A 24,691-nucleotide genomic window follows, 5' to 3' on the forward strand; every position below is an offset into this window, starting at 1 on the left:
GAATAGAATCAACTGCACAGCAAGCAGTGATTTTTTGCTTATTCATTTGGCATGATCTGCTAAGGTAAGGTAAAGGGACCCCTGACCATTACGTCCAGTCGTGTCCGATTCTGGGGTTGCAGCACTCATCTCGTGTTAATGGCTGAGGGAGCTGGCGTACAGTTTCTGGGTCATGTGGCCACCATGACAAATCCGCTTCTGGCGAACCAGAGCAGCACACAGAAACGCCGTTTACCTTCCCGCTGGAGCGGTACCTATTTATCTACTTGCACTTTGGCGTGCTTTCGAACTGCTAGGTGGGCAGAAGCTGGGACCGAGCAACGGAAGCTCACCCCGTCGCGGTGATTCAAATCGCCAACCTTCTGATCAGCAAGCCTTAGACTCTGTGGTTTAACCACCTGTAGTCTGCTAAGACTGCGGCACAATTAGCCTGAGTGTTTAGGTTAGCACTTAGATTAAACCTGGCCTTGAATATTCTGTTAAAGGAGATTTACACTTTGTTTCTACAGGTGCCTGGAAATGACCAGCTTGTAAAAACATGTGTTCCATTTCAAAAACACAAGTTACTCATGGTGAGCAGAAAGTCAGATTTTTAGATGAGGTGTGGCTGTTTTGTTTCAAATAGTATGAAATGGAGGTTCCATGAGGTTTAGTTCCATAAGGCCCTGAAAAATCTTGAAATGGGAGCTATTTTAATCATCATAATCACCATGGTACCCTCATGTGCATCTATATTTTTATTTTTATTTCACTCAACAATGGTAATTTAATTAAGAAACAATCAAATTTTGTAGCTTTTAAGTCACACTTTCTAAACAGCCCTTATAGTTTAAAGACTTTTTGAGAAAGTGTTTTTGGGAACAAAGAACTCTCCCCCCCCTCTCTCTTTTGCAATGCCATATAGTGGGATGAGGGAACTGTGGCCTTCCAGGTGTTGTCAGTTTGTTCAACTGCACAACTGCATTCGTTTTATTTGTTTCTAAACACACAATGTTGAGCTGACAAATTTCTTTGTTTTGTTCTCTTTTCCCCTTCATTTTTTGTGCTGTGTGTTCGCCCCTAATCAATTAGCAATAAAGAAATCCAAACAACCTGGAAAAATGAAAAACAATTTCTCCAAATCTCCTTGTGTCTTTTATTTCCTATTGATTTGACTGTAAATTACTGCACAACCATCTTTCTGTTTTAGAATGGGAATGCCTGTAGTTTCAGGACTGAACATAAATTAAGCGCATGCAAGCTTTCATTGAACTGGGAGTTCATTCCCAGGTGTTTGCTACTGTGCAATTTGCTTGCTGATATTTTTCATTTTTTAAAGATGTGAGTACTGCTCAGCAGACTCCTGCACACATGCCCCGTTTGTGCAAAACTAACACATTCAAATAAACAAACTGGAAGACAAAGACAAAAGAGAGCATTTAGCAGTAGGGATGGGAATAAGCAATTTAATTTCAACTTCAGCTGCAAATGGGCATGTGTGTAAACTTGTTGCTGGCATCTGTCTGCCACAAGAGTGAACAAATGTGGTAAAATCTGAATAGAGAAAACATGGATTCAAAGCCAGACCCATCTCAAATGTGCACAAGCCCTATGAGATGCTGTTTCACCCAAAATGAAAACTTTTTTAAGGTTGTTAGGTGCTTAATTGAACCTGGTGTGGTAAAGTGTTTAAGAGGCTGAGCAATGAATCGTGAAGTAACAGTTTCGAATCTCACATCTGCTATGAACTCACTAGCTGGTCTTTGGCAAGCCAAACTCACTCAGTTTCAGTTCCCCCATCAGAAATAACGGAGATAATGGCACTGGCCTACCTTATAGTGTTGCTGTAAGGAGTGCAACTAGATAATGCATCCAATATTCTTTAAATACCTGAAAGCATGATGCAATTGGTAAGTATTGTTGATTACTTACACAGAATCTAACTTGGTTCCATTGAAGGCATGGGCGTCAACCTTTGTGAACCCATTGTTGTATAACTTTCTGTAAACAAACAAAAAATAGATTATTAGCTGATATGATGCAACTGTAACTAGGCTTTTTTTTTCTTTTTGCATGCACACTGTGTCCTAACTTATTTCAGTCTCATGGCGCTGGAATGCTTGTTCCCATTCCTCCCCACCTCCAAGGTATACTTTCCCCTAACTAGCACCTGAACACCTATATATTTTTGGTTTTGATGGCATTACATGAAATTCAATTATATTTTGGTCTATTTATTTTTCTTCCCACTGAAACCAACGGGAGGCAACATTTAAGAAATAAACAACTCGGGGTGAAATTCCAAACTGCCTACTTACTGCCTTGGCAGGGGCAAGTTGGGCTTGGGAAACAGTGGCCCCTATCCCAAACACATCCCCACCCCCCACCCCCAATCGACCGAGGATTGCTCTCCCCGCCAACTTTTCAACTGACGACTATTTTCTTATGTTAGCATTACTCATTAAGGCTGAACTACTGCTTCACAACTACTGAAACGAAAAGGAGGAAGAGAAAACAACTTGTGCTCGATCAACATACAGGCTAAGGGATTCGTTGCATAGCCCGTGGAATGCGTTTGCAGGCACCGAAATCATGTATGGATTATCAGCCATTTCACTGTGAAAAAAGGAGGAAAGGCTTAGTATTACAATAAAATACAATTATATGTTAATGTAACTCTGTGATTATAGATATAGACACACACATAAGTGCTTAATTTTTCTTCAGACATTTAGACAACTGCACTGTACTGTATGTGAGGCAGCCCTTAATAACTGGAAATTTCAACTGATGCAGTATCCTAATAAGGATAAAAATGGAGAAAATAATATACCAGCACTTCAGCAGCTTTGTTGTTTGTTTGTGGGGGAGGAAGGGAAAGGAGAATGTTAGCCGCTTTGAGACTCCTTCGGGTAGTGATAAAGCGGGATATCAAATCCAAACTCTTCTTCTTCTTAATAGCCAACAAAACAGTCTCCTCCTGAAGTTTCATTATGATTTCCTACAATTTTCAAAGGGTGGCCTCTTCAGTACTATTTATGCAACAAATCAGAGCACCCGAAACACGCAGAGAGGCTCTCTGGTGAACTCTGCCTGGAAGCAGAAATTACAACAGATAAAAAAGGGTGCCATGTAAACAACACTTGTGATTCTCTCCTCCTCTATTCTTCATGAAGTCTAGCAGCGCACAACAGACAACGGACTACAACTTTTCTCTGCCCTGATAAACTTCAATGGCTGCTGCTTAAAGGAGAAGGGAAACTCTGATACTTGCAGCAAAAAGTTCATATCTGCTGTCACTGAGTTGATCTTCGTGAGGTCAGGGAAAACTCTGAGTCCAGTGTTGATGATCACACTGAAATAAAGCAGAAAGCGAGAAGGAGAATTAAATGGTGTGCCTATGTACACAAAGAGATCCATTTTATTTTATTTATTTATTTATGTAAACAGTTTATATGCTGTTTAGCAGCATAGCTCTAAGTGCTATACTGTAAGGTTGCAAAAGATTTAACATCTCTGCAAGACTAGGCTGCAGTGGTCAAAACTGGCTGGACAGGAGATTTATCTGAGTCTAGCGTCTACATATATCTCATCTGTTAGGGAGATTCATTTATTGCTGTTGACAGGTGACACTTTGAATGGCAGAGAAAGTCTACGGACTCAGCTACAATAGTAAAGAAAAAAGTGCTTTATATGCATTATAACACTGTGAAACCAGATGGCGCTGTGGAGTCCTGCCTTTCGCCAACGTGATTTCCCATAATAGACTTTACAACGCGTTTTCTTGAAACACCTTTTTGATGTGCCAACATCCAGCCTAGGATTCCTCTCACCCAGCCCAGATAAGAAAAGTGGTAATCCACAGTGTTTGTGAAAATGAATAATTGGTTAGCCGTGAGCATCAGACCGGGAGAGACAGAGTTAGTTTGAGCTCTGAAAACATCTGGCGGTGGGGGGACTGACTTGTTTCCCTAGGAGAGCTGAGATGGGGTAGCAGATTTCAGTGGAAGGTGTAATGCTTCACCTAGGCTCAACATGTATATTTGTAAATAATTTTTCCAAAATGCCAGTAAGCGGTGGTAAAATGAATGGTAGAATGACAATGGATCCCACCTGAGAGGAGTTGGAACTGAGTTCCAGTGACTTCTGGATGAAAAAAAGTCCTGCCAGTAAGCCTCCGTAGAATAAGAACTGGGGCACTGCTGTAAGCATGAAAAAATATCCCTATTTTGAACTCTGATGTTGGCGGGTAGAACCCTGAGGTTAAGGAAGTGCCCAAATCTTACAAGAATAGCAATTCCCTAGGCTTTTGTTTTCAGTACTTACAGGTATTTCAGTAATGGGAGATTCATGAAGGCTTCGGGATCTATGTATTGTAGGTTTCTAGCATTTCGGATTTCTCTGTTCAAAATACAATCAAATGTCCACAAAGAAGATTAGTATTGCTGTTCTTGCACACCTCACATTAAACACACACACACACACACACACAAACACACAACATAGGAAGTTGCCTTATACAGAGTCAGACCACTGGTCCATCTAGCTCAGGCTTTCAGACTGGGATATCTCCTGCCCCCCCCCCCCCCGAGATGCTGAGTATTGCACCTGCACACAAAACAGATGCTCTCTGCCCGTGCTTTGGTCTATGAAATTCTGAGAACTGAAAGTCCATTCTTATAAATGAGCTCCATGTGAACTATGGCCTATTAGCAAATGTTTCGTCCAAATAACATGTAACAAGCTGACCTCACTCAAAGGCAGGACCTGTTTTCTGGGTGGTATGATTAGCATAATTTTCTGAAAAGATTGGATTGGACCCCTTTACACTTATGCAACAGAAAAGAAACACTACTTTGGCCTGCTTGTTGTTTAATGTTATCGAGGTCAGGCCCCCCCAAAAAGATTTTCCGATGTGCAAAAAGATTTCAGTTATGAATACTGTATGGGTTCAGAAAGAATATTAAATTAATTAACAATAAAAACAAAGCATGCAGGGGATTTCAGCATTGCCATATGGCTGGATTCCTTCTGGCCTGCCTGGAATGTCACTATTCAAGAAGCAAAAGCCAGTGCTAGAAAATGAAAAACCAGCCACAATATTGGTGTGTGATCTATCTATCTATCTGTCTATCTATCTATCTAGTTGCATGCCACTATCTAGTTGCATGGCACAAGATTCCACGGGTTCCAGGGATCACTTTCCTAGGAATGATGGACAGCAGAGACTGTGGTGTCTTTATGATATATGGTTTATTTACACATATCTACAACCTGATATTACTTTCTTGGGCTCCATGATCACTGCAGATGGTGACAGCAGTCCCGAAATTAAAAGACGCCTGCTTCTTGGGAGGAAAGCAATGACAAACCTAGACAGCATCTTAAAAAGCGGAGACATCACCTTGCCGACAAAGGTCCATATAGTTAAAGCTATGGTTTTCCCAATAGTAATGTACGGAAGTGAGAGCTGGACCATAAAGAAGACAGGTCGCCGAAGAATTGATGCTTTTGAATTATGGTGCTGGAGGAGACTCTTGAGAGTCCCACGGATTGCAAAAAGATCAAACTTATCCATCCTTAAAGAAATCAGCCCTGTGTGCTCACTGGAAGGACAGATCCTGAAGTTGAGGCTCCAGTACTTTGGCCACCTCATGAGAAGAGAAGACTACCTGGAAAAGACCCTGATGTTGGGAAAGATGGAGGGCACAAGGAGAAGGGGACGACAGAGGACGAGATGGTTGGACAGTGTTCTCGAAGCGACTAGCATGAGTTTGGCCAAACTGCGGGAGGCAGTGAAAGATAGGCGTGCCTGGCGTGCTCTGGTCCATGGGGTCACGAGGAGTCGGACACAACTGAACAACTGAACAACAACACAACCTGAGCCTACAATGGAGGTATTACTTCTCCCATAGCCACAGCCTTGGATTCCAGACGAAAACAGGCATGGCTCTGTCTCTCAGCTGCCCAGCCTGCTTTTAGTTTTAACTGTGGCTTTTGCCTTTCTAACTAACAGCTAGTTGAGAGGCAGGATCCACCCACTGGGCCTCTGGCACAGAGCCACTTCCTTTGTTAACTTAACAAGACACCAAACCCTGTTACCTCTTCTGCTTCCGACACCTCCTCCTCCCAGCTTGCTTCTTCTTCTCCCTCTGACCACTCATCCATCCTACCACCACTCCTCTGGCGCCAAGCCTTCTTCCCCTGGGGGTTCCCTTGGGGATTCCCCAGCCAGTGCCTCTCCCCCCCCCACGCCTCTACATCCAGCCAATCCATGACACCCTATCATGCCCTCCCTATGAGCTCCTCGGGAGCTATTTTGCCTTCCATAGTCCGAGACAAAAATTTTCACTAGATTATTCTTATGTTCCTTTTTCTGAGCACTTGTTGAAGCCAAAGCAATTAACCCCTCTTTTTATGAGGAACAAGTTCTCAATTAAACAAACAAACAAAGCATTAAAAATATACAAATGGTGTGTTCACCCACTCGCTTTCCTTTAAAAATAAATGTTAACACATACATAAATATATATACTTCTGAATAGTCCTCTGTTGCATGACTGGTTTTCCCCTAAAACTGTTTAAAGGAACTGAAACCAATCTTTAAACAAACTATGATGATAGTGGCTAAATATTATTTTAGAAGTAAGGCTTCTAAAATGTAATGTAACCTAAATGTACGTACAGCAGACAGCATTTGTTTATTCCCCAACTGACCTTGCCCTCTGGAGAATAATTACACAGAAGCCAGTGACATTCAACTAATGCTAATGATCTAAGGGGCTCTGAAGAGAATTCAGAAAAAACACTCACATTTCTGAAGGGCTTCCCCTCACAGAATGATATCTGGCATGCACAGTCAAACCTTTTAACCTTTTTCCAATTAAGTTTTCTTGTCCTAATTGACAAGAGGTATGGTTAGATGAGTGTGTCCTTTGGGCTTCATAATCCTGTTTAGCAGCACAATCTAGCAGTTGCAAGTAGACTGTGGAGATAAATTAATATTATGCAACTTTCCGAGTGCTGCAAAACAAATCCACCGGTTAATGGCACCAGCATGTCATATTGGTGTTCATTGCTAGCACTTCTGTATGAATATGGGTTTCCATTCATTTTTATTTTTAGGTAACATAGTTTTTATTCATTTTCATCTATGGGTTTTCTTCTATAGCTGATATATTTCCCCCTAGATTAAATATACTGAAGCATATACTATTACATAGTTCACCACATAGTTATTTTTTGGGGGTGATCACTCGTAGCTGAGTAAGATTGTCTTCCACGAACATGGTCTTAACAGTGAGTCCGTAAGTGACTGTGGAGGCCAATTCTGGTTCCACACGTCCTTCCCCAGTGGGGACATAGGTTTCTGGGTGGGAGTTGATCATGGTGAGGGTTTGCCTTCCTCTTAGCTCGTTTCTCCCTTGTGCCCTGAGTTTGTGCTTCTTCAAAGTCCACGACACCTTTGGTAAAGGCTGGTCTCCAACTGGAACGCTTGCAGACCAGTGTTTCCCAGTTATCGGTGCTTATACTACATTTTTAAAGATTTGCCTTGAGAACATTCTTAAGTTGGGAATAGAGTAGCTGCTTTGGAAGATAATAATCAGGCATAATAAGCAGTCATTGGAAGATATATATCCAAAAGAGAGACTAGGGATTTGGAATAAGCAGCAAAGCTGCTGTGGAACTGACATTCTTATTTAGCTCTTTAAATATTAAAAATAATAATACTGATGTTTGAAAATTAACAGTTTTGAAGAGATAAATGCATCTCTTGGTAACCTTAACTTTATGAGCTGATCTACTGTAGCCAATTTCACACAACCAGCTTAACACATTTTTACCAGCTGTTTTTGTATCATATCATAGGACCAGTTCAAATGATTCAAGGATTTTCATCTACTTACATATGCGTGACTTTGTTTAGATTTCTGAAAGAATGAGCCTCCAGCATCTGCAGCACTGCATCTATGGTGATATAGCTACATGGGAGAAAAATGGGAAGGGAGGTCATACACAAAGGCAGATGCAAATCTATGAGCGGAGTTCATTGTATCTGTTCTCTGTTAAGTATTCCTCTGCTCCAGGAAGAGTCAATGTTGTGCCCTCCAGATGTTGGGCTACAAGTCCCACTGTCCCTGATCATTTTGGTTGGAGCTGATGGGAGCCGGAGTCCAACCACATCGGGAGGTTAGCTGCCCCTCTTTTCTTTCATTGTTTTTAACTGGCTATGTTGGAATGGAATTCTAAACAAGAAGTTGGTGCCTTGGACTTCTGCATAATCTCCTCCTCTTTTGACACAGCTGCAAGGATTTACTTCTACATTCAAGTAACCACAGCCTGCTGTTATCTCTGAACTGGGACAGACTGTGGCTAGTTTTAACTATGGTTTGTCTGAACAAGCCAGCTGCAAACTGCAGTTCTCAATCCTGGCTGGTTCAGATTAACCACCATTAAAACTAACTGCAGTGTTTGCGGTTTCAGGGAATCCAATTCCCTATGCAGAGACAGAAGTGTCTTCCCTGGTGGGGCCGTTACGCTAGTTTCCCAGCAGATGGGTCACTGTTACTTTCTGAGAGGGGACATTGGCACGGTACACATGCACCACCAGCAGCCCTAGACTGGCTCTTGTTTCCACCATGCCAACCTCCCCACTCCCAGTAAGCAATAATAGTGACCAACCTGCCAGGAAGCTAGCATAGGAGTTCCACCCTACTTGGTGAACCACTTCTGTGCAAGCCTTCCTCAGTATGGAACAAATGGACCAGTAGTCTGCATTAGAGTAATGATGGCAAGGGAATCACACCAAAACATGCAATCAAAAGATTAATTTGTACTTACGGTTTTTAAAGCAGTAAGTAATGCAACATCTGGCTGCAGAGATAAATAACAGTTCTGATGGCGTCCAGAGAACTATGGTTGCAAGCTAGGCTTGTGTTGGTGGCAGGGTGTTACTTAGCAACCAGGTAGGACCACAGAATATTTGTTTAGTCTGGACATAGCAGTGATGGGGAAGGTGTGGTCCTTCAGATTTGCTGGACTCCAGTTCCAATCATCCTTAAGTATTGGCTACCATGGCAGGGTGTGATGAATTACGATTCCAATAATGTGTGGAGGGCAACATCCCTAGTGTACTATTAATTTATTTTATTTCGGCATCCACACTTTGGAACTCCCTGCCTATTGACACCAGGCGTAAACCATTTTGTTCACCTCATCTGTTTGTTACTCAGTAATCAGTCCTTTAGGACTAATTGCAATCGTTAACAGTCATCAACAGGTTTTCCACACCCATCAGCCAATCACCCATTCCCACCACCCTTCTGAGTAATACCTCTCCTCACTCACCCATCAGCCAATCACCCATTCCCATCACCCTTCTGAGTAATACCTCTCCTCACTATATATAAGGGTATGTGACTTCTATTTCAGTGTATCTGAAGAAGTGTGCATGCACACGAAAGCTCATACCAAGAACAAACTTAGTTGGTCTCTAAGGTGCTACTGGAATGATTTTTTTATTTTTTATTTTTTTATTTTGTTTTTACTCAGTCAAGTTTGCCTGGTGTTTTTTTTTTTTTTTACTTCTTTCCTTCAGTCAGCTTTATTCAGCCAATTATGCTAACAATCTGAGCTACCGAAGTTGTTTTTAATACTTTACCCCATTTTACAGTAATATAAAAACACATTGGGGGTTGAAACTTACATCCTGGAGATGTTGGGAAGATTGGAGAATGCTTCTCTAGGAATTATTCTCAAATGGGTTTCCATAAACCTCCTGTAGGAACAAAACTCTGTTAGTTTAAGAGACTTACAGATTATTATTATTTTTTAAAAAAAAACCTTTTCAGTTTCTCAGAGCAGAGTGGAACTGATTGGTAAGGTTGGGGGCAGTGGGAGAAATGATTACAGACACATGGCAGGTGGAGACGAGAGAATATGAGGAAAGCATATGACAGGGTCACCAAGGTTTGGGCCAGGGGTCACATTTTGAATTTTAAGAGAGTTCTGGGAGCGCCAGTCACAAAATGGCTGCCATTGGGGTCTGATATTAGCTGCCTTGGAGGCATGGCATAGCACTAAATTAGAGGACAATCATGATGAGACTTTCCCCAGAATTTGATTTGATTTGGGACAGGGAAATGGTAAATGGGGAAACACAGTCTCTTCCAGTGCCAAAGTTCAAATCAAAGGCAGACTTTATGTTAAGCTGCTTTTAAGTAAAAAATAAAAATAGTGAATGATCCAGTTGTGCCTCTTCCATATACTATACAGTCCCCTTCCTCAAAGAGAAAAATAATGCTGGTATGGTTTTGCACATCTTTGTATCCTCTAAATCATATTTCAACAATAAATTTTAGCATGTTTCCCTCTCTTTCCCTACCTTGTAGGACTCCTTGTTTTTAACTAAATATTAAGAACATAAAAAGACACCTGCTAGATCAGGACACATAGCTTAGTGGGTTCATTGCTAAATCTGTTAACCATGGAACAGCTCGCCAAATGTGCCTATTCTTAAAAAAAGTTTTGTTTTGTTTTGTTTTGTGTGTGTGTGTGTGTGTGTGTTTTTTTTTTTTAAAAAGTTGTTTATTATGCCTCATATTGCAGCTGGCTGAATTTTTGTCTAATAATGTCAGTCTTCGTGGCTTTACTACCACATCTGCACAATTAATTATACAAAATACACTCAAAACAATAGGATTAGTGGAATAGGAAGGGTGAAATCTGTGTGTCAGACTGAATCCTATTAATTTTTCACTTGGGAAGCAGTATGAAAAGCTATTAATATGTCATCTATTAAAAACTCCCCACTCATTACCCCAGTTTCTTCCACAAATATTTTCCAAAACGTTGAAAGGATACCCTTTAGACCAGGCACCCCCAAACTTGGCCCTCCAGATGTTTTGGGACTACAACTCCCATCATCCCTAGCTAACAGGACCAGTGGTCAGGGATGATGGGAATTGTAGTCCCAAAACATCTGGAAGGCAGAGTTTGGGGGTGCCTGCTTAAGACAGAACATCTATTACTTTATGATTCATTTCAACAACAACCACAAAGGTCAAGGCAATGTTGATAATAACGTAAGTATTTAAAATCTGGGCATTCCTAGTGCCAAATCCTGTTATTCACAGCTGAAATCTCTCAATGACTTACGAATAAGTTATGATGCAAACCGCATTGAAGTTAATGGAGCCACTGTCATGCCTGTAATTAATGACCATAAACCATAATAGGTGGAAGTCGTAACAATGAAATATTCAAAAGCTTGTAGTGCACTTCTGCATTATCTAGTCTTGTTTATGAAGTCAAACCAATGAATCAGGAATGACTAATTGTTCCATTTTTTAATTTCTGAATTTTGTACAGAAATTTCATTATCTGTGTTCATTGTGCATTGATTAAATACTGCAACATAAGAGGCTAAAAACATAAGAGCCTGCTGGATCAGGTCAATAGCCCATCTAAGTCTAGCATTGCGGGTTCTCCATATAGAGAGCACAGGTTGCGGTGGGGGCCTGCAAACTACCCCTTTGTTGCTGGGCGGGTTGGTTTGGATGGCCACTACTTTGATTGGACCCTGGGTGTTGTTGGGGAGAATTATATGTAGCCCATTTGTGATGTGATCTACTATGATCACAAGGTCTCATTCGTGGTCAGCCACCACCAGCTCAGACCCCATGAGCATATATGTGAAATTCAGGGGTGGGGGGGGGGGTTGCCCTGACATGAACCACTTTATAATGCACGCATGCAAAAAAAAAAAAAAAAAAAAAGCAACCTTCAAGTGATCCTCATGTACAGCAAAGTTGTTTTTGTATATTCACTAGTGTGCATCAGTCATACAGAGGGACAGAAGAATGCAAATGAGCTGGAGGAGTTGAAACCTGAATTGAATTGAAATTAATTTTAAAAAATTCTTTTGTTGAAACCAGAATTCAAAAGTGGGATACTGATGAGAGCAAACCACAGAGAAGAACCAGCAAAACATTAAAGTAGTGGAACAAGTGAAATATTCTAATTCCTAGTCATACGTAGATTAAAAAAATTATAAAGGATGTCCCTGTAATTGCAACACTGCAGCATCAACAATACCTCTGAATATATACACACAACAAAACCTAGCCCAGCAGGTATTCTCGTTGATTTATTAGGAAACCTGCCTACAAGAATATCCTCAGTATGAAAGAATGGGGATGTGAATCCATTTAAAATTCATCTTATAAAAACATAATAGTTAGTATTGGGTCATATAAATATTGACATAATTTTGTATTTTGGGTGTATGTTTTTAAAACCATGTATGTTATATTTTGTTTTCTTCCTTAGCCGCTTCAAACTTATTTGGAAAGACAGGGGACATAAATGTTTCAAATAAATGAATAAAAATGAATAGGTTTGCAATGAATAAAAATGAATAGGTTTGACATAAATGTAACTACGCAAATCACTTGCACATCTTTGCAGGGGAGACTTTGCTTAAAATATTTGCTAGGCATACCTTTCTGCACTAACATAATTTATGAACAGAAATGCTCATTCATGAAGAATTCATGCAAATATTCCCACCCACTTGAAATATTTCCTCTCCTCCACTAACATCATTACCAGATTATCTCAATTAGAGTAATTTCATATTGCACTGTATACAAAACTTGAGAAATGAATAGTGACTAAGAGTTGCTCAACAAGGTGACTTTTTTGTCTTTATATTACAACATACAGTGGTACCTCTGGTTAAGAACTTAATTCGTTCTGGAGGTCCGTTCTTAACCTGAAACTGTTCTTAACCTGAGGTACCACTTTAGCTAATGGGGCCTCCCACTGCCGCCGCCGCACGATTTCTGTTCTCATCCTGAAGCAAAGTTCTTAACCCGAGGTACTATTTCTGGGTTAGCGGAATGTGTAACCTGAAGCGTCTGTAACCCAAGGTACCACCGTATTGCAATTCTTCATAATGTTTACTTAGGCTGAGTACACACACCTTACTTTTAAAGCATATTCAAAGCACACACCCACACCCCAAATCCTTGAAACTGTAGTTTGTTAGGAATCATAACTCTGTGAGGAGCAAACTACAGTTCCCATAATTCTTTTTTTTGGGGGGGGGTATACAGGTTTTGCCTGCAATCCTGCGAGTGAGCCCTACTGAATAGGGCTCAGGAATATCTTGAGTCAACATGCATAGAATTAGGTTGCCTATTTTCAAGATAAATATTTCTTCTTTTCAAAATATATTCCTGTTTGTTTTGCAAGTTCATTTATAGACAGTGTCATTTATCATTTCTGCCACCATTGTTTCCATCTGATCAGGATTCCATTCTCTACTGTCCTCTGAGATGCAGGGAAAACAAACCAAGATTGCTGTCTTCTGGTGCCCAAAGGATTCCACCGTCCTGGTGGAATTTCTGCTTAACTAGCCACCACCTGAGATCCCAACTCAGCTCTAGTTTCCTGCCCTTTCTTCACTTTTTAATTAGATGATTCCATCCAATCCAAGAGAAGTTACCACTTTTTAACTGAATAAATAGACTGCAATTCTGGAAACATACTTTTATATATTAAAAAGTTATTTTCATTAATATGATTTATATGTTATTTTCACTGTATCTTTGTGCATAATTTTTTGCTGGAAAACCGTGTCATAAAATTCAGAAACGCTTATTATGTTTAGCCTGGAAAAGAAGGCACTGAGAGGAGATACGATAGCCATCTTCAAATATATTAAGGGATGTCACATGGAGGAGGGAGTGCACTTGTTTTCTCCTGCTCTGGAGGGTAGGACTCGAACCAATGGCTTCAAGTTGCAAGAAAGGAGATTCCGACTAACATTCGGGGGGGGGGGGGAATCTGACATTAAGAGCTGTTCAGCAATGGAACAGACTCCCACGAGAGATGGTGGACTCTGCTTCCTTGGAGGTTTTTAAGCAGAGGTTGGATGGTCATCTGTCATGGGTGCTATAGCTGAGATTCCTGCATTGCAGGGGGTTGGACTAGATGACCCATGGGATCCCTTCCAACTCTTAAGATTCTATAATTCTGATTCCATGATCACATATAGGGTACATTGTTGCTTTTGCAGCAGATTCAGAAGCCTGCTGCCACCTACTGTCCAGATTCAGTAGCACAGTAAAAAGGGATTCCCTACCTTCCTTCTATTTCCAACCAGATCAAACTTAGTATCAGCTGTGCAATAACCTGTTCCCATTGTAATGTATGTAATTTTGTGCTGTGCTGAATCCATGACCAAAGTTGTGCAAATCTTTTCCCATCCTGAATGAAAGCAGGGGGAATTTTTCATTTGTTTTAAGGTGTGGAAGGAAGATTCGTCATTTTGCCATTACCTTAATAAAATTACAAAGTGTGCTTTTAAAAAACAAACAAAAAAACTTTTTCAAACACAGATTTATGCCACCCTCAGGCACCTTTGTAGCTTTCCTGTACTTCCTAGAATGTCTATGGAAGAATGCCCAAAGTGGAGGCTGCCTACAGAGCACCTGAGAACTGCACGATGACTTCAAAAATAAATAAATGAAAAGGATTCCTGTTAACTTTTTTTTTTTTTGTAAAAAAAAGAACATTGCAATACTCTCAGGCGCTCTGAAGACAGCATCTCGAGCTGTCCACAAAGTCCTGCTGTGGGCATTATCTCATAGCTATGTCTGCTCGCCTAGCTGCCTGGCTGATCTCATGGTATTATGGCACAGAAAACATGGCCTCCAAAGCCAGGCAGGGTCATCTGGGAGAAGGCAGTTTCTGAGATGATCTGGTCCTCATTAGGCTTCTGAAAGATCAATGCCAGCACTTCGTCTCGAGTCCAGAAACAATTGGACAGCCAATGCAGAGCAAGATCGGTGTTGTATTCTCCAATTTTATATGGCCCCAGCATTTTATTTATTTAAACAATTTATATATTGCTTAACTACAATAATCAATAACTGGTGTGTACAAGAATACAGTAGAAATCGGTTAAAGCTATAAAATCAGACTTTAATTAAAATGCTTGCTCAATTATTATTATTTTTTTAAATAAAAGGTTCTTCAGCAGGTGCTGGAAGCTCAACAGGAAGGGGCCAATCCGACCTCAATTAGAGGGGAGTTCCATAAAATACACCCCACAAAACTGAACAAATAGCTCCTGGTGGATACAAGCCATGCATCCGAGCATTGGGGTCCCACTCCCTCCCTCTGAAGACGTCAGTAATTTTGCAGCTTTTGAAGTTTCTTTAGATAAATAAATTTATAAATTTAGTTTATTTATTTAGATAAATTCTCTCCCCCACACCTCTCTTCAACCAGCAGCTTCACAGAGTTAACACAGGGTTAAAAAACAGGGTTAAAAAACCAACACACCCCACAAATCCAACATTCTCTTGATCCATGACCTCTTTTTTAGCCTGTGAGAAATAAACCAAACTATATTAGCCTTCTTTGCATATTCACTCTGACTTGGCACAATTCCTCACATAATTCTGGCAAAATATTGGGGTTGCCCTCTTTCGTTGCACTTAAATCTGATTTAATGGTGTAATTTGCTTGGCTTTTATTTTTCCTACACTGTTATGTTTTACAAAGGCCATTTTATGGAAAAATGCAAGTTGAATGAACAAGATACAATGGAATGAATTTCAGGTTGTGATCAAAATGGGTCATACTTGAAAATTAGCACTGGGAGGGTGGGCGGAATACCTGGCCACATTCCTCTGTTTGTTTGTTTTAGAATCAGCATTTTTGTTTTTAGTTCACAAATAATTGGCAAAAGGTTGGACTGGCTGCTTTTGCTCAGTTTAAATTGGCTGGAACTGAAACCTATAATTCATGACATCTGCTTGCGGTAAGGTTGTCACTAGGATTGCCATACACCCAATTTTGGGGGTTTCCTTAAAAAAGAAAAGAAAAGCCTCAATAATTTTGGGGTGTCTTAGTTTTTACTTTTTGAAATATGGCAACCCTAGTTGCCACCTCTATTTCCAACAGGGCTCCATTGGCTTTCAGCTGGTTCTCAGTGATGCAGTATTTCTTCACTCTATAGCAGAAGTGGGACCAGGGCTGGCTCTAGCCTAAATATCACCCTGGGGGAGAAGTACCTTCAGCACCTCTCCCACTCCCATAGTCAGCTTTGTAGGACCACCCAGAGGACTTATGGGGCTTGGTGCAGGTGTGCTGTTGGGGACCCGGCTGCTACCCTCTACAACAGAGCTTTCCAAACTTTTCATGTTGGTGATGCATTTTCAGACATGCATCATTTGCGACACAGTAGTCCAGTTAAACTTACCCCTTTCCAGTCCCGGTAGAAGCATGAGGAACATTTGTACGACACGCCTACACATTGCAGCTGACACACTTGCATGTCGCGATGCACAGTTTGGAAAGCTCTACTCTCCAAGGATCCACACATACGTGTCCAAAGCTGAGAATTACTGTATGTACAGACTACTAATTCTTGCCTGCAGCTCCTACTTGCCCAGGGATCAAGCAGAATGAGAGATGTGCACCATTTTTTTCTTACATGGGGATAAGGAAATAGGGATCCAGTGGGGCACTTCTCCTGAGTACCATCGCTTCCTGGGGGTCAGTCTCACAGGTCTTCTGGTTGTGGCTTGCTGCTGGCCTTCTCCACACCATTCCTATGCCTTTTCCTATGGTTAAATGCCACAGAGGATGACTCTCCAGCAGCACCTTGCCCGGAAATCTTAAGTGGCATTTGCCCACCACTAGTGATGAACTTCATGCGCAGAAACTGAGGCAGGGGGCTGCATACTCTGCCCCCTGAGTTCTAACGCTCTCTCCTCAGCTGCAAAAAATAGTGGTGTAGTCTTAAAGGGGCAATATGTTGTATTGTTTTAATTATTTATTCATTGGATTTGTATAGGCCAACCGTCCTATACCCATAGATCTGAAGGCTGTTCACAACATAAAAACACAAAATACAAAAATACAAAATAAGAACAAAGAAAACGCAATAATCCTCCCTTCCAAAACACATTTAAAAGGGCATCATCGGATGTCAATCAGCCAAAGGCCTGGTTAAAGAGGAACGTTTTGGCCTAGGGCCCATGTCTCTCCCATGTGCCCAAGGCTTCCTTTAACTGTACAGTGGGACCTTGGTTTACAGCCATAATCCGTTCCGGAGGTCCGGTTGTAAACCAAAACAGGTTGTAACCCAAGGCGCACTTTCGCCAATGGGGGCTCCCCCCCCAAAATGGGTTGTAATTAAAAAAATGGGTAGTAATCCAAAAAAAATAAGGGACACACACTTCCGGGTTTGATGTGGTTGTAATCCAAAACGGTTGTAATCCAAAGCGGTTGCAAACCAACGTACCCCTGTACTTTTAATTTGTGTTTTGTTTTGTAGCAGCTTTTAGCTTTGGGTATGCATTCTATATTTCAGAACGTCCATTTTTATCTTTTAGATAGATAGATAGATACTTTAGATAGATACTTTATTGTCATTGTACGTAGTACAACGAAATTGAATGCCATCCCACATTTACAGCCACATATATGCATTTATACATTTACAACCTCACATGCACATACACATACACATACATACCATCCATCACAACTCCCTAAAGATCATATCATTTGGTTACAGCATTTAAAATAGTTATAGCTCTTGGATAAAAACTGTTTTTTAGTCTATTTGTTCTTGATTTAATTGTTCTGTATCTCTTGCCCGAAGGCAACCGTGCAAACAGACTACATCCAGGATGAGATGAATCCTGTAAAATGTTGTTTGCTTTTTTGAGACAACGGGAGCTATATAGTTCGTCCAAAGATGGGAGAGGATGACCGATAATCTTTTGGGCTGTGGTTATGACCTTCTGGAGCATTTTCCTGTCAGTGACTGTGCAACTGGCAAACCAAGCACAGATACAGTATGTAAGAATGCTCTCTATGCTGCCTCTATGCTGTTGTTTAAAAACAACAAAGAAAAGTTATCGATAAAACATGTATCCCGGCTGACCTCTCACAGTTTATATCATTTATATGGTAGTGTTTATAGCAGTGGCGGAGAAAGGGGGTGGTGAGCGTGGTCCACCCCAGGTGTCATCTGTGAGGGGGGTGACAATCCCCCCTGGGCGGGGATCGTTGCACCGATTGCCCCCTGGGCGGCCCACCCCACCCCTGGGTGCATGGCATGTGTGCCGCTCCGGGTGCTTGAGCGGTTAGCTACGCCGCTGGTTTATAGTATTCAAAGTAATGTTGCCTCAAAGCAAAGCTGAGCTCCGCTGATTCTTACTTAGCATAAATGACATCAAAGCAGAAACCGAAAAAGAAACGTACTTCAAAGCAAGTTGAAGATATCGCTTTTATTGCAGTTACAGGTGGGTAGCCGTGTTGGTCTGCCATAGTCGAAACAAAATAGAAAATTCTTTCCAGTAGCACCTTATAGACCAACTGAGTTTGTTCTTGGTATGAGCTTTCGTGTGCATGCACACTTCTTCAGATACTAACTGCTTTTATTGCAGTTAGTAACCAAACAACTGGACCATAAAGAAGACTGATCGTCGAAGAATTGATGCTTTTGAATCATGGTGCTGGAGGAGACTCTTGAGAGTCCCATGGACTGCAAAAAGATCAAACTTATCCATCCTTAAAGAAATCAGCCCTGAGTTCTCACTGGAAGGGCAGATCCTGAAGTTGAGGCTCCAGTACTTTGGCCACCTCATGAGAAGAGAAGAGAATACCTAGAAAAGACCCTGATGTTGGGAAAGATGGATGGCACAAGGAGAAGGGGACGACAGAGGATGAGATGGTTGGACAGTGTTCTCGAAGCTACTAACATGCGTTTGGCCAAACTACGAGAGGCAGTGAAGGATTGGCGTGCCTGGCGTGCTCTGGTCCATGGGGTCACGAAGAGTTGGACACGACTGAACGACTGAACGACAACCAAACAACCTGTCTACAACCTTGCAAAGAAAGGTTGCAGGCAACTGCTTTTTACCACCACAGCTCAATGCAGACAGTATAAACTGAAGGGGGGAAGGAAAAGCCACTGAGCGCAGCTTGGCACCCTCCTCAACTTGCGGCCCCAAACTCATAAGTGAACTGTGAAGAAGATACAGAAGAAAATGGGGGAAAGCTGTATCTGTCGATCATTCACCTCAAGTTTGGAAAAGGAGGTGACAGGCCTCTATGATAATCTGGTCCCAGCATAGATAGAACATAGAAACATAGAAAGCTTATTTGCATTAAGTCCATCTGCCTCATGATAGTATTGGCGAATGCTTAATGATAGCAGCTTTCCAGAGTTTTAAACAGGGGTCTGAAGACGGGACCTTCTACGCACAAAACTCTTGTAAATACAGCCCTTTGCCATGTCTTGTATCAAATCACGTGTGTGTGTGTGTGTGTGTTTTCATCAGAAAGCTCCACACAGGTGCTTACATATAACTTCTGAGAAAATATTGCAGTATTCACAGTCTGCTGATCTCTCAAGCACCTACCACGACCTTGTGCAGAACAACAAGAGGTTTATTTTGCTTCAGTTTCTTAGTTACACATTCTGAAGTGTAACTAAGGGTGGAAGGGGGGGGGGGGAGAGACCTAGATTTAGAACCAAATACGGGGTAAATGAAAGGGGGGGAAAAGAATCATAGAATTGTAGAGTTAACCCCAAAGGTCATTGAGTCTGACCCTGTGCAATGCAGGAATTTCAGCTAAAGCATCCATGACAGATGGCCATCCAACCTCTGCTTAAAAACCTCCAAGGAGCAAGAGCCCACAACCTCCTGAGTGACTCTGTTCCACTGTCGAACAGCTCTTAGTGTCAAAAATCTCTTCCCAATGTTTAGTCGGAATGTCCTTTCCTGTAACTTGAATCCCTTGGTTTGGGTCCTACTCTTTAGAGCAGGAGAAAACAAATGTTGGTTTCAATACATTTTGGAAAGATTACTGAAGCTGTTTGAACATTTCACCTCACACATTCCCCATTGTGGGAGTAAGGAGGGCAGGAATGCCCCTTCCGCCCATAGGAAGGAGGGAGAGTTGCAGGCAGGCAACACGAGCCCTGCATGTGCACAGGGGGTGGGGTCATCCCCTGGCACTAATTGGCCGAGCCCTGGGTGCGGTGCCCGGGCGGCCGGCCAACTGGCACGGTTGCTTTGGGCGTGCCTGCTGCATTTAAGCAGGACGCATCCAGGGCTCGGCCTCTCGCTCCCTTCGTCGCGTTTCCCCGGCCCACCCCTCCCTTTAGTTTAGGCAGGATTTGACGCTGCTATGGACTACGGTTGGTCACCGTTGAGGGGCCTGGTAGGAATTTTCCTACTTGGCAAATTGGCTCCGCCTGGTGGTTTTCGCCTACCTCGTAGCAATTCGTCACAACTTTGGTTTGGCGGATTAGGCATTGGATCTTAGGGTAGGTTGGAAAGGTGGGGGGGGGAAGGTTTGGCCATCACCTCCCCCCAAAAGGCTGAAGGGTACTTCGATAAAGGAGTTCGGTGGGGCGTGGCCACTGTCCGGAGCCGTGGAAGGTGAGGGCCCCAGGCACACCCCATGCCGGTGATCACAGGGTGAGTCCCTAGCTGATGTGCAGCAGCAGGGGCTCACCCATCTGTGGTTAACCCTTCCCAGACTGCCAGCATGACGTACTGGAGCCGGATATAGTTGGCTGATCCAATGCCTAAGCCAATACCGCTCAACATCCGTAACCAATAAAGTTGTGGCCATTTATTTGCCCATTTGAACCTTACATATGGTGTCTTGTGTCTTATTTCTCCGGGGGAGGGATCGGGTCCTTGACATGCAATGGCATAGGCAGATCTACCAATTTTGGTTTCTTCCTATTCCTCATTTTTCCTGTCTTACATTCAGTTCTCCACATTTCCACATCTGTTTGCAAATGTGGTATATTTATTATTATTATTATTATTATTATTATTATTATTATTATTATTAGGTCCAATTATTCCATTTGAAGCTCTCAAGTTCTCATGCTTCAGCCTCATTATACCATCGGTACTGTCCAGGACAGCCACATCTGAAGAGTATCCCGTTGTAGTTTCCTCACATAGAAAATACAGCAGTCACAGATAAAATACGTGTCCATCCCATGTAAAGAGATAAAGTGGGACACTGGTGGCAGTAACGGTTTGTTGTGCTCTATTAGTCAAGGCCTCTGATCATGCAAGGACAAAAAATATCCCCCGTTGTTGGTTTCTCTCCAGCTGGTGCAAGAGGACTCAAATAAGTACAGGAATTTCCCCGTTTCCGTGGGAGTTACATTGCAGGTCAAAGCGTGTGTCAGTGGGGCACGCATAAACTCGCCCCTCCCCATTATGTCCCTGCCCCATCCCCTTTCCTCCTTCTTCCGGGTCCAAAAGGACCTGTGGAACACGCCTAAAATGATCGCTGCCTGTATTCCAGCCAGTGTGGTGTAGTGGTTAAGAGCGGTAGACTCGTAATCTGGGGAACCGGGTTCGCGTCTCCGCTCCTCCACATGCAGCTGCTGGGTGACCTTGGGCTAGTCACACTTCTCTGAAGTCTCTCAGCCCCACTCACCTCACAGAGTGTTTGTTGTGGGGGAGGAAGGGAAAGGAGAATGTTAGCCGCTTTGAGACTCCTTCGGGTAGTAAAAAGCGGGATATCAAATCTAAACTCCTCCTCTTCTTCTTCTAATCAGCTGACACATCAATAATAAAATTGATTTTGTTTTTTGGGTGACTTTATATTTTAATTTTTATTCGGTTCCCTTTTTATTTTACCTTATTTCTCACATGTTATTGAATTATGTTTCTGATTAATTAAGGAAAAACAAATTTATTTATTTTTTTAACAAAAGATAAAATATTAGAATTTTACTGTTGTACGTTTATAGCCCACCTTTCCTCCAATGAGCTCTGGGTGAAATATGCGGTCCTTACATTTTATTCTCACAACAACCCTTTGAGCTAGGCAAAGCTAGGAGATAGTTCCTAACCTAGCTTTGCCCAATGAGCTTCATGGGCGAGTGGAGATTTGAAGTCAGGTCTACCATGTCCTGGTCCAATGCTCTTAACCACTCCACCTCACCGCTTCTCTATTGCTGGACACCCAAGGCTTATAAGGATTCAAAGTGACTCTTCTCCACACCTGAGTTGCTTGTAGAGGGGCTCACAAAACATCCCAGAGTAATCCTGCTATTTAGTTTTAAACGTTTTTCCCAGTATGTGTAGGCAAAGCTCTGGGCATTTATGATGATGATGATTAATTTCAGGAGCAGGGAAAAAAGCTTTATGAAGGCTAAGAAAAGCAAAATAATAATAATAATTAGGATCATAACTAGATGGATTTTGAGGCCACCTATACAGTCAGCCATACAAAAGAGCACATGGCTGAGATACAACCGTAGCTGAAAATAATGCTTTCAAAAGTCATCCTGACCCAGCTTAAATGAAGCTCTGTGCAATTTTATTTAAGATAAGCTAAACCTAAGCTGTTTTCAGATGTTGAGGAAGGCATTTCTACTTCATTTGCCTCTAATTCCTCATTCAATGACTGCCTGCCAAAGAGCTTTATGGTGGCATCACCAGCGCAAATATTCATAACTACTCAGAAGTACCAATTCCAACAAATGAGACCCTTTCTGATTGCATATCAGTACTTCACAGCTGAGCCCCAACCTGTTTGGTTCCTGTTTGTTGCAATGGAAGCTGTAATTGCTTTAACTTTAACAAAATGAAACCCTTGATCCTGTCTGAGGACAAGGTATGAACAAGTGTACCAATTAAAATCTCAACAGAGATAAAATCGGTTTGCAAACTATTCAGCTATATCATCAGCTGGACTGAAAGGACATAGGATTTCCAGAAAAGTACATAATAGAGATTAATGCTCTTACTGGCCTTAAAAAACCAAACACAAATTCACCCATTACCATGGCTACACAATGGGTACCACTTGGCAAGTAGATGGAGCTCATGGTTGTGTTACAAAGAAGTGGCACTGAGCAAAGGGGACAAAATTTATGGTCCAAACGAATGTTTGGGTGGGTACAGGGTCATACATCTATTCCTAAACTCCAAAACGACTTGTCATGCAAAATCATTTAATGTGGATTTAACAACTGTGAGATTAAACGACAGCTACCACCTATGTTGGCACTTACAATAGCAAGATAAAATGACAAACAACTTCAAACTATGTTAAGTCCCTCTTTATTTTGAAAAAAAAATCTAACAGAAGTCAACATGGTCGGATATTTACGTAGCACAGCCAAATCATTTCTCAGCATCAGATACTAGGTGTTAAAAGTCCATGAAACAGCAGCTCAGGTTAATTTAGAATTCCAGCAGGAGAAAAGCAGTTATAACGTCCTGACATTAAAGAAACCTCAAGTGCCCCATGTTGGTAGCCCCTCCCCTAGACACCTAATAGGTAGCAGTGAATTTGAGTCAAAGTGGACTTTCCCTATGCTCAACCTGTTTATGTGTAAGTAAAGCACATATCACCAAATTGTCGTAAGCCTCCGGTGATCTCAAAGAATGCAGAACCTGTGCCCTTGGAGCTCTCATTGCTTGCAGAATTTGGGAAGGGTTTAATGCAAAGGCATAAGATATTTGCTAAGGCTCACACAAACATCGTGAAGGACATGTGCAACATTGGGTTTGCAACTGGCCATTTTCAACAGTAATGCAGACTATGTAAATCCAGTTAGAGCAGCATATTCAGCATAAACTAGCTCTAAGTGAAACATAACAGCACATCCACTTAAGCAAGATTCAAATATATAACAAAAGAATTTCATATACTTGGAGCTGATGGTGCTAATCATTGTAATGGCTAGATAATTTTGGTCTGCCATCTCGATTCAAAATGGCAGCTGGCAACAAAACGTTGACAAAGACTGTCACCCCCCACCTAGAGTTGACAGGTCTGCTTCCAAAAAATAGTGGACAAGCGGGGGGTTAAATTAAATTAAATTATATATTTTCTTACAAACATTTTAACACGTATTAAAATACCATTTCATCATAAAGCTTTTGAATAAAAAAATGTCCACTATTTTGTGAAAAAATAGAGAACATAATGTGAAAAAGGTGGACTGTCCACTCAAATAGTGGACACCTGGCAACCCTACCTCCACCTCATGAATCCTTGTGCAGAGTTTGACAATGATATCTCAAGAATGGGCTGAACCTATTCCAAAAAAACAGGCAAAAGTCACCACAAAGTGACATTTCAGTTCACCATCAGGATTCAAAAGGGTGCCTGGCATCCAAACACTGACAATGACCACTGCCCCTGCCTTGGAAGCCATTGTGCTGAGTTGCAGCCAAAGCAACAGAGAACAGATGGACAGACAAACCACTTTCCAAAATACATAATATAAATAATAAATTTATTTTTTGCATCTCCATCCCTGCTGCACTTATGGGGAATTTGTCATCATTTTCATGATGCATCACTCAAAAATACATTGGGAGTGGAAGGCTAATCTGGAATGATTATAAAAAAACTGTAGACAAACTCTTCAACCCTTTCTGGGGCAATTATAAGCAACTTGAAAAAGAAACTAATTAGTGCTAGAGTTTTCGGCGGTAAAGTACATCTCCCTCCATTCCTGAGCTTTATTGTTGCTTAAAAAACTGCTTAACAGGCCCTGGAGTCTGAGCAGACACAATAAGTAGAACTTGAATAGTCAGCTGTTTAAAATGTTTTAGAAAAGATTCATTATGGTAGGATTGAAAGACCATGGCAAAAAAAGCTAAAATAAAAAAGCTAAGTA

General features: G+C 41.6%; 1 protein-coding gene across 1 annotated transcript in view; it reads right to left on the bottom strand.

Annotated features, from left to right (window-relative positions):
* The window catches only part of TSHR (thyroid stimulating hormone receptor), a 48,408-nt gene that overhangs the window by 17,767 nt on the left and 5,950 nt on the right, over positions 1–24,691 (bottom strand). Inside the window, exons 3-8 of the mRNA XM_033141752.1 lie at positions 9,686–9,757; positions 7,887–7,961; positions 4,306–4,380; positions 3,254–3,334; positions 2,518–2,595; positions 1,912–1,980 (exon numbers count right to left, since the gene is read on the bottom strand). Of these exons, the coding sequence (XP_032997643.1) occupies positions 1,912–1,980; positions 2,518–2,595; positions 3,254–3,334; positions 4,306–4,380; positions 7,887–7,961; positions 9,686–9,757 (450 nt within the window). The remainder of the gene's footprint in view (positions 1–1,911; positions 1,981–2,517; positions 2,596–3,253; positions 3,335–4,305; positions 4,381–7,886; positions 7,962–9,685; positions 9,758–24,691) is intronic.

The sequence above is a fragment of the Lacerta agilis genome, chromosome 1, assembly GCF_009819535.1.
Source record: "Lacerta agilis isolate rLacAgi1 chromosome 1, rLacAgi1.pri, whole genome shotgun sequence".
Taxonomy (NCBI): Eukaryota; Metazoa; Chordata; class Lepidosauria; order Squamata; family Lacertidae; genus Lacerta; species Lacerta agilis.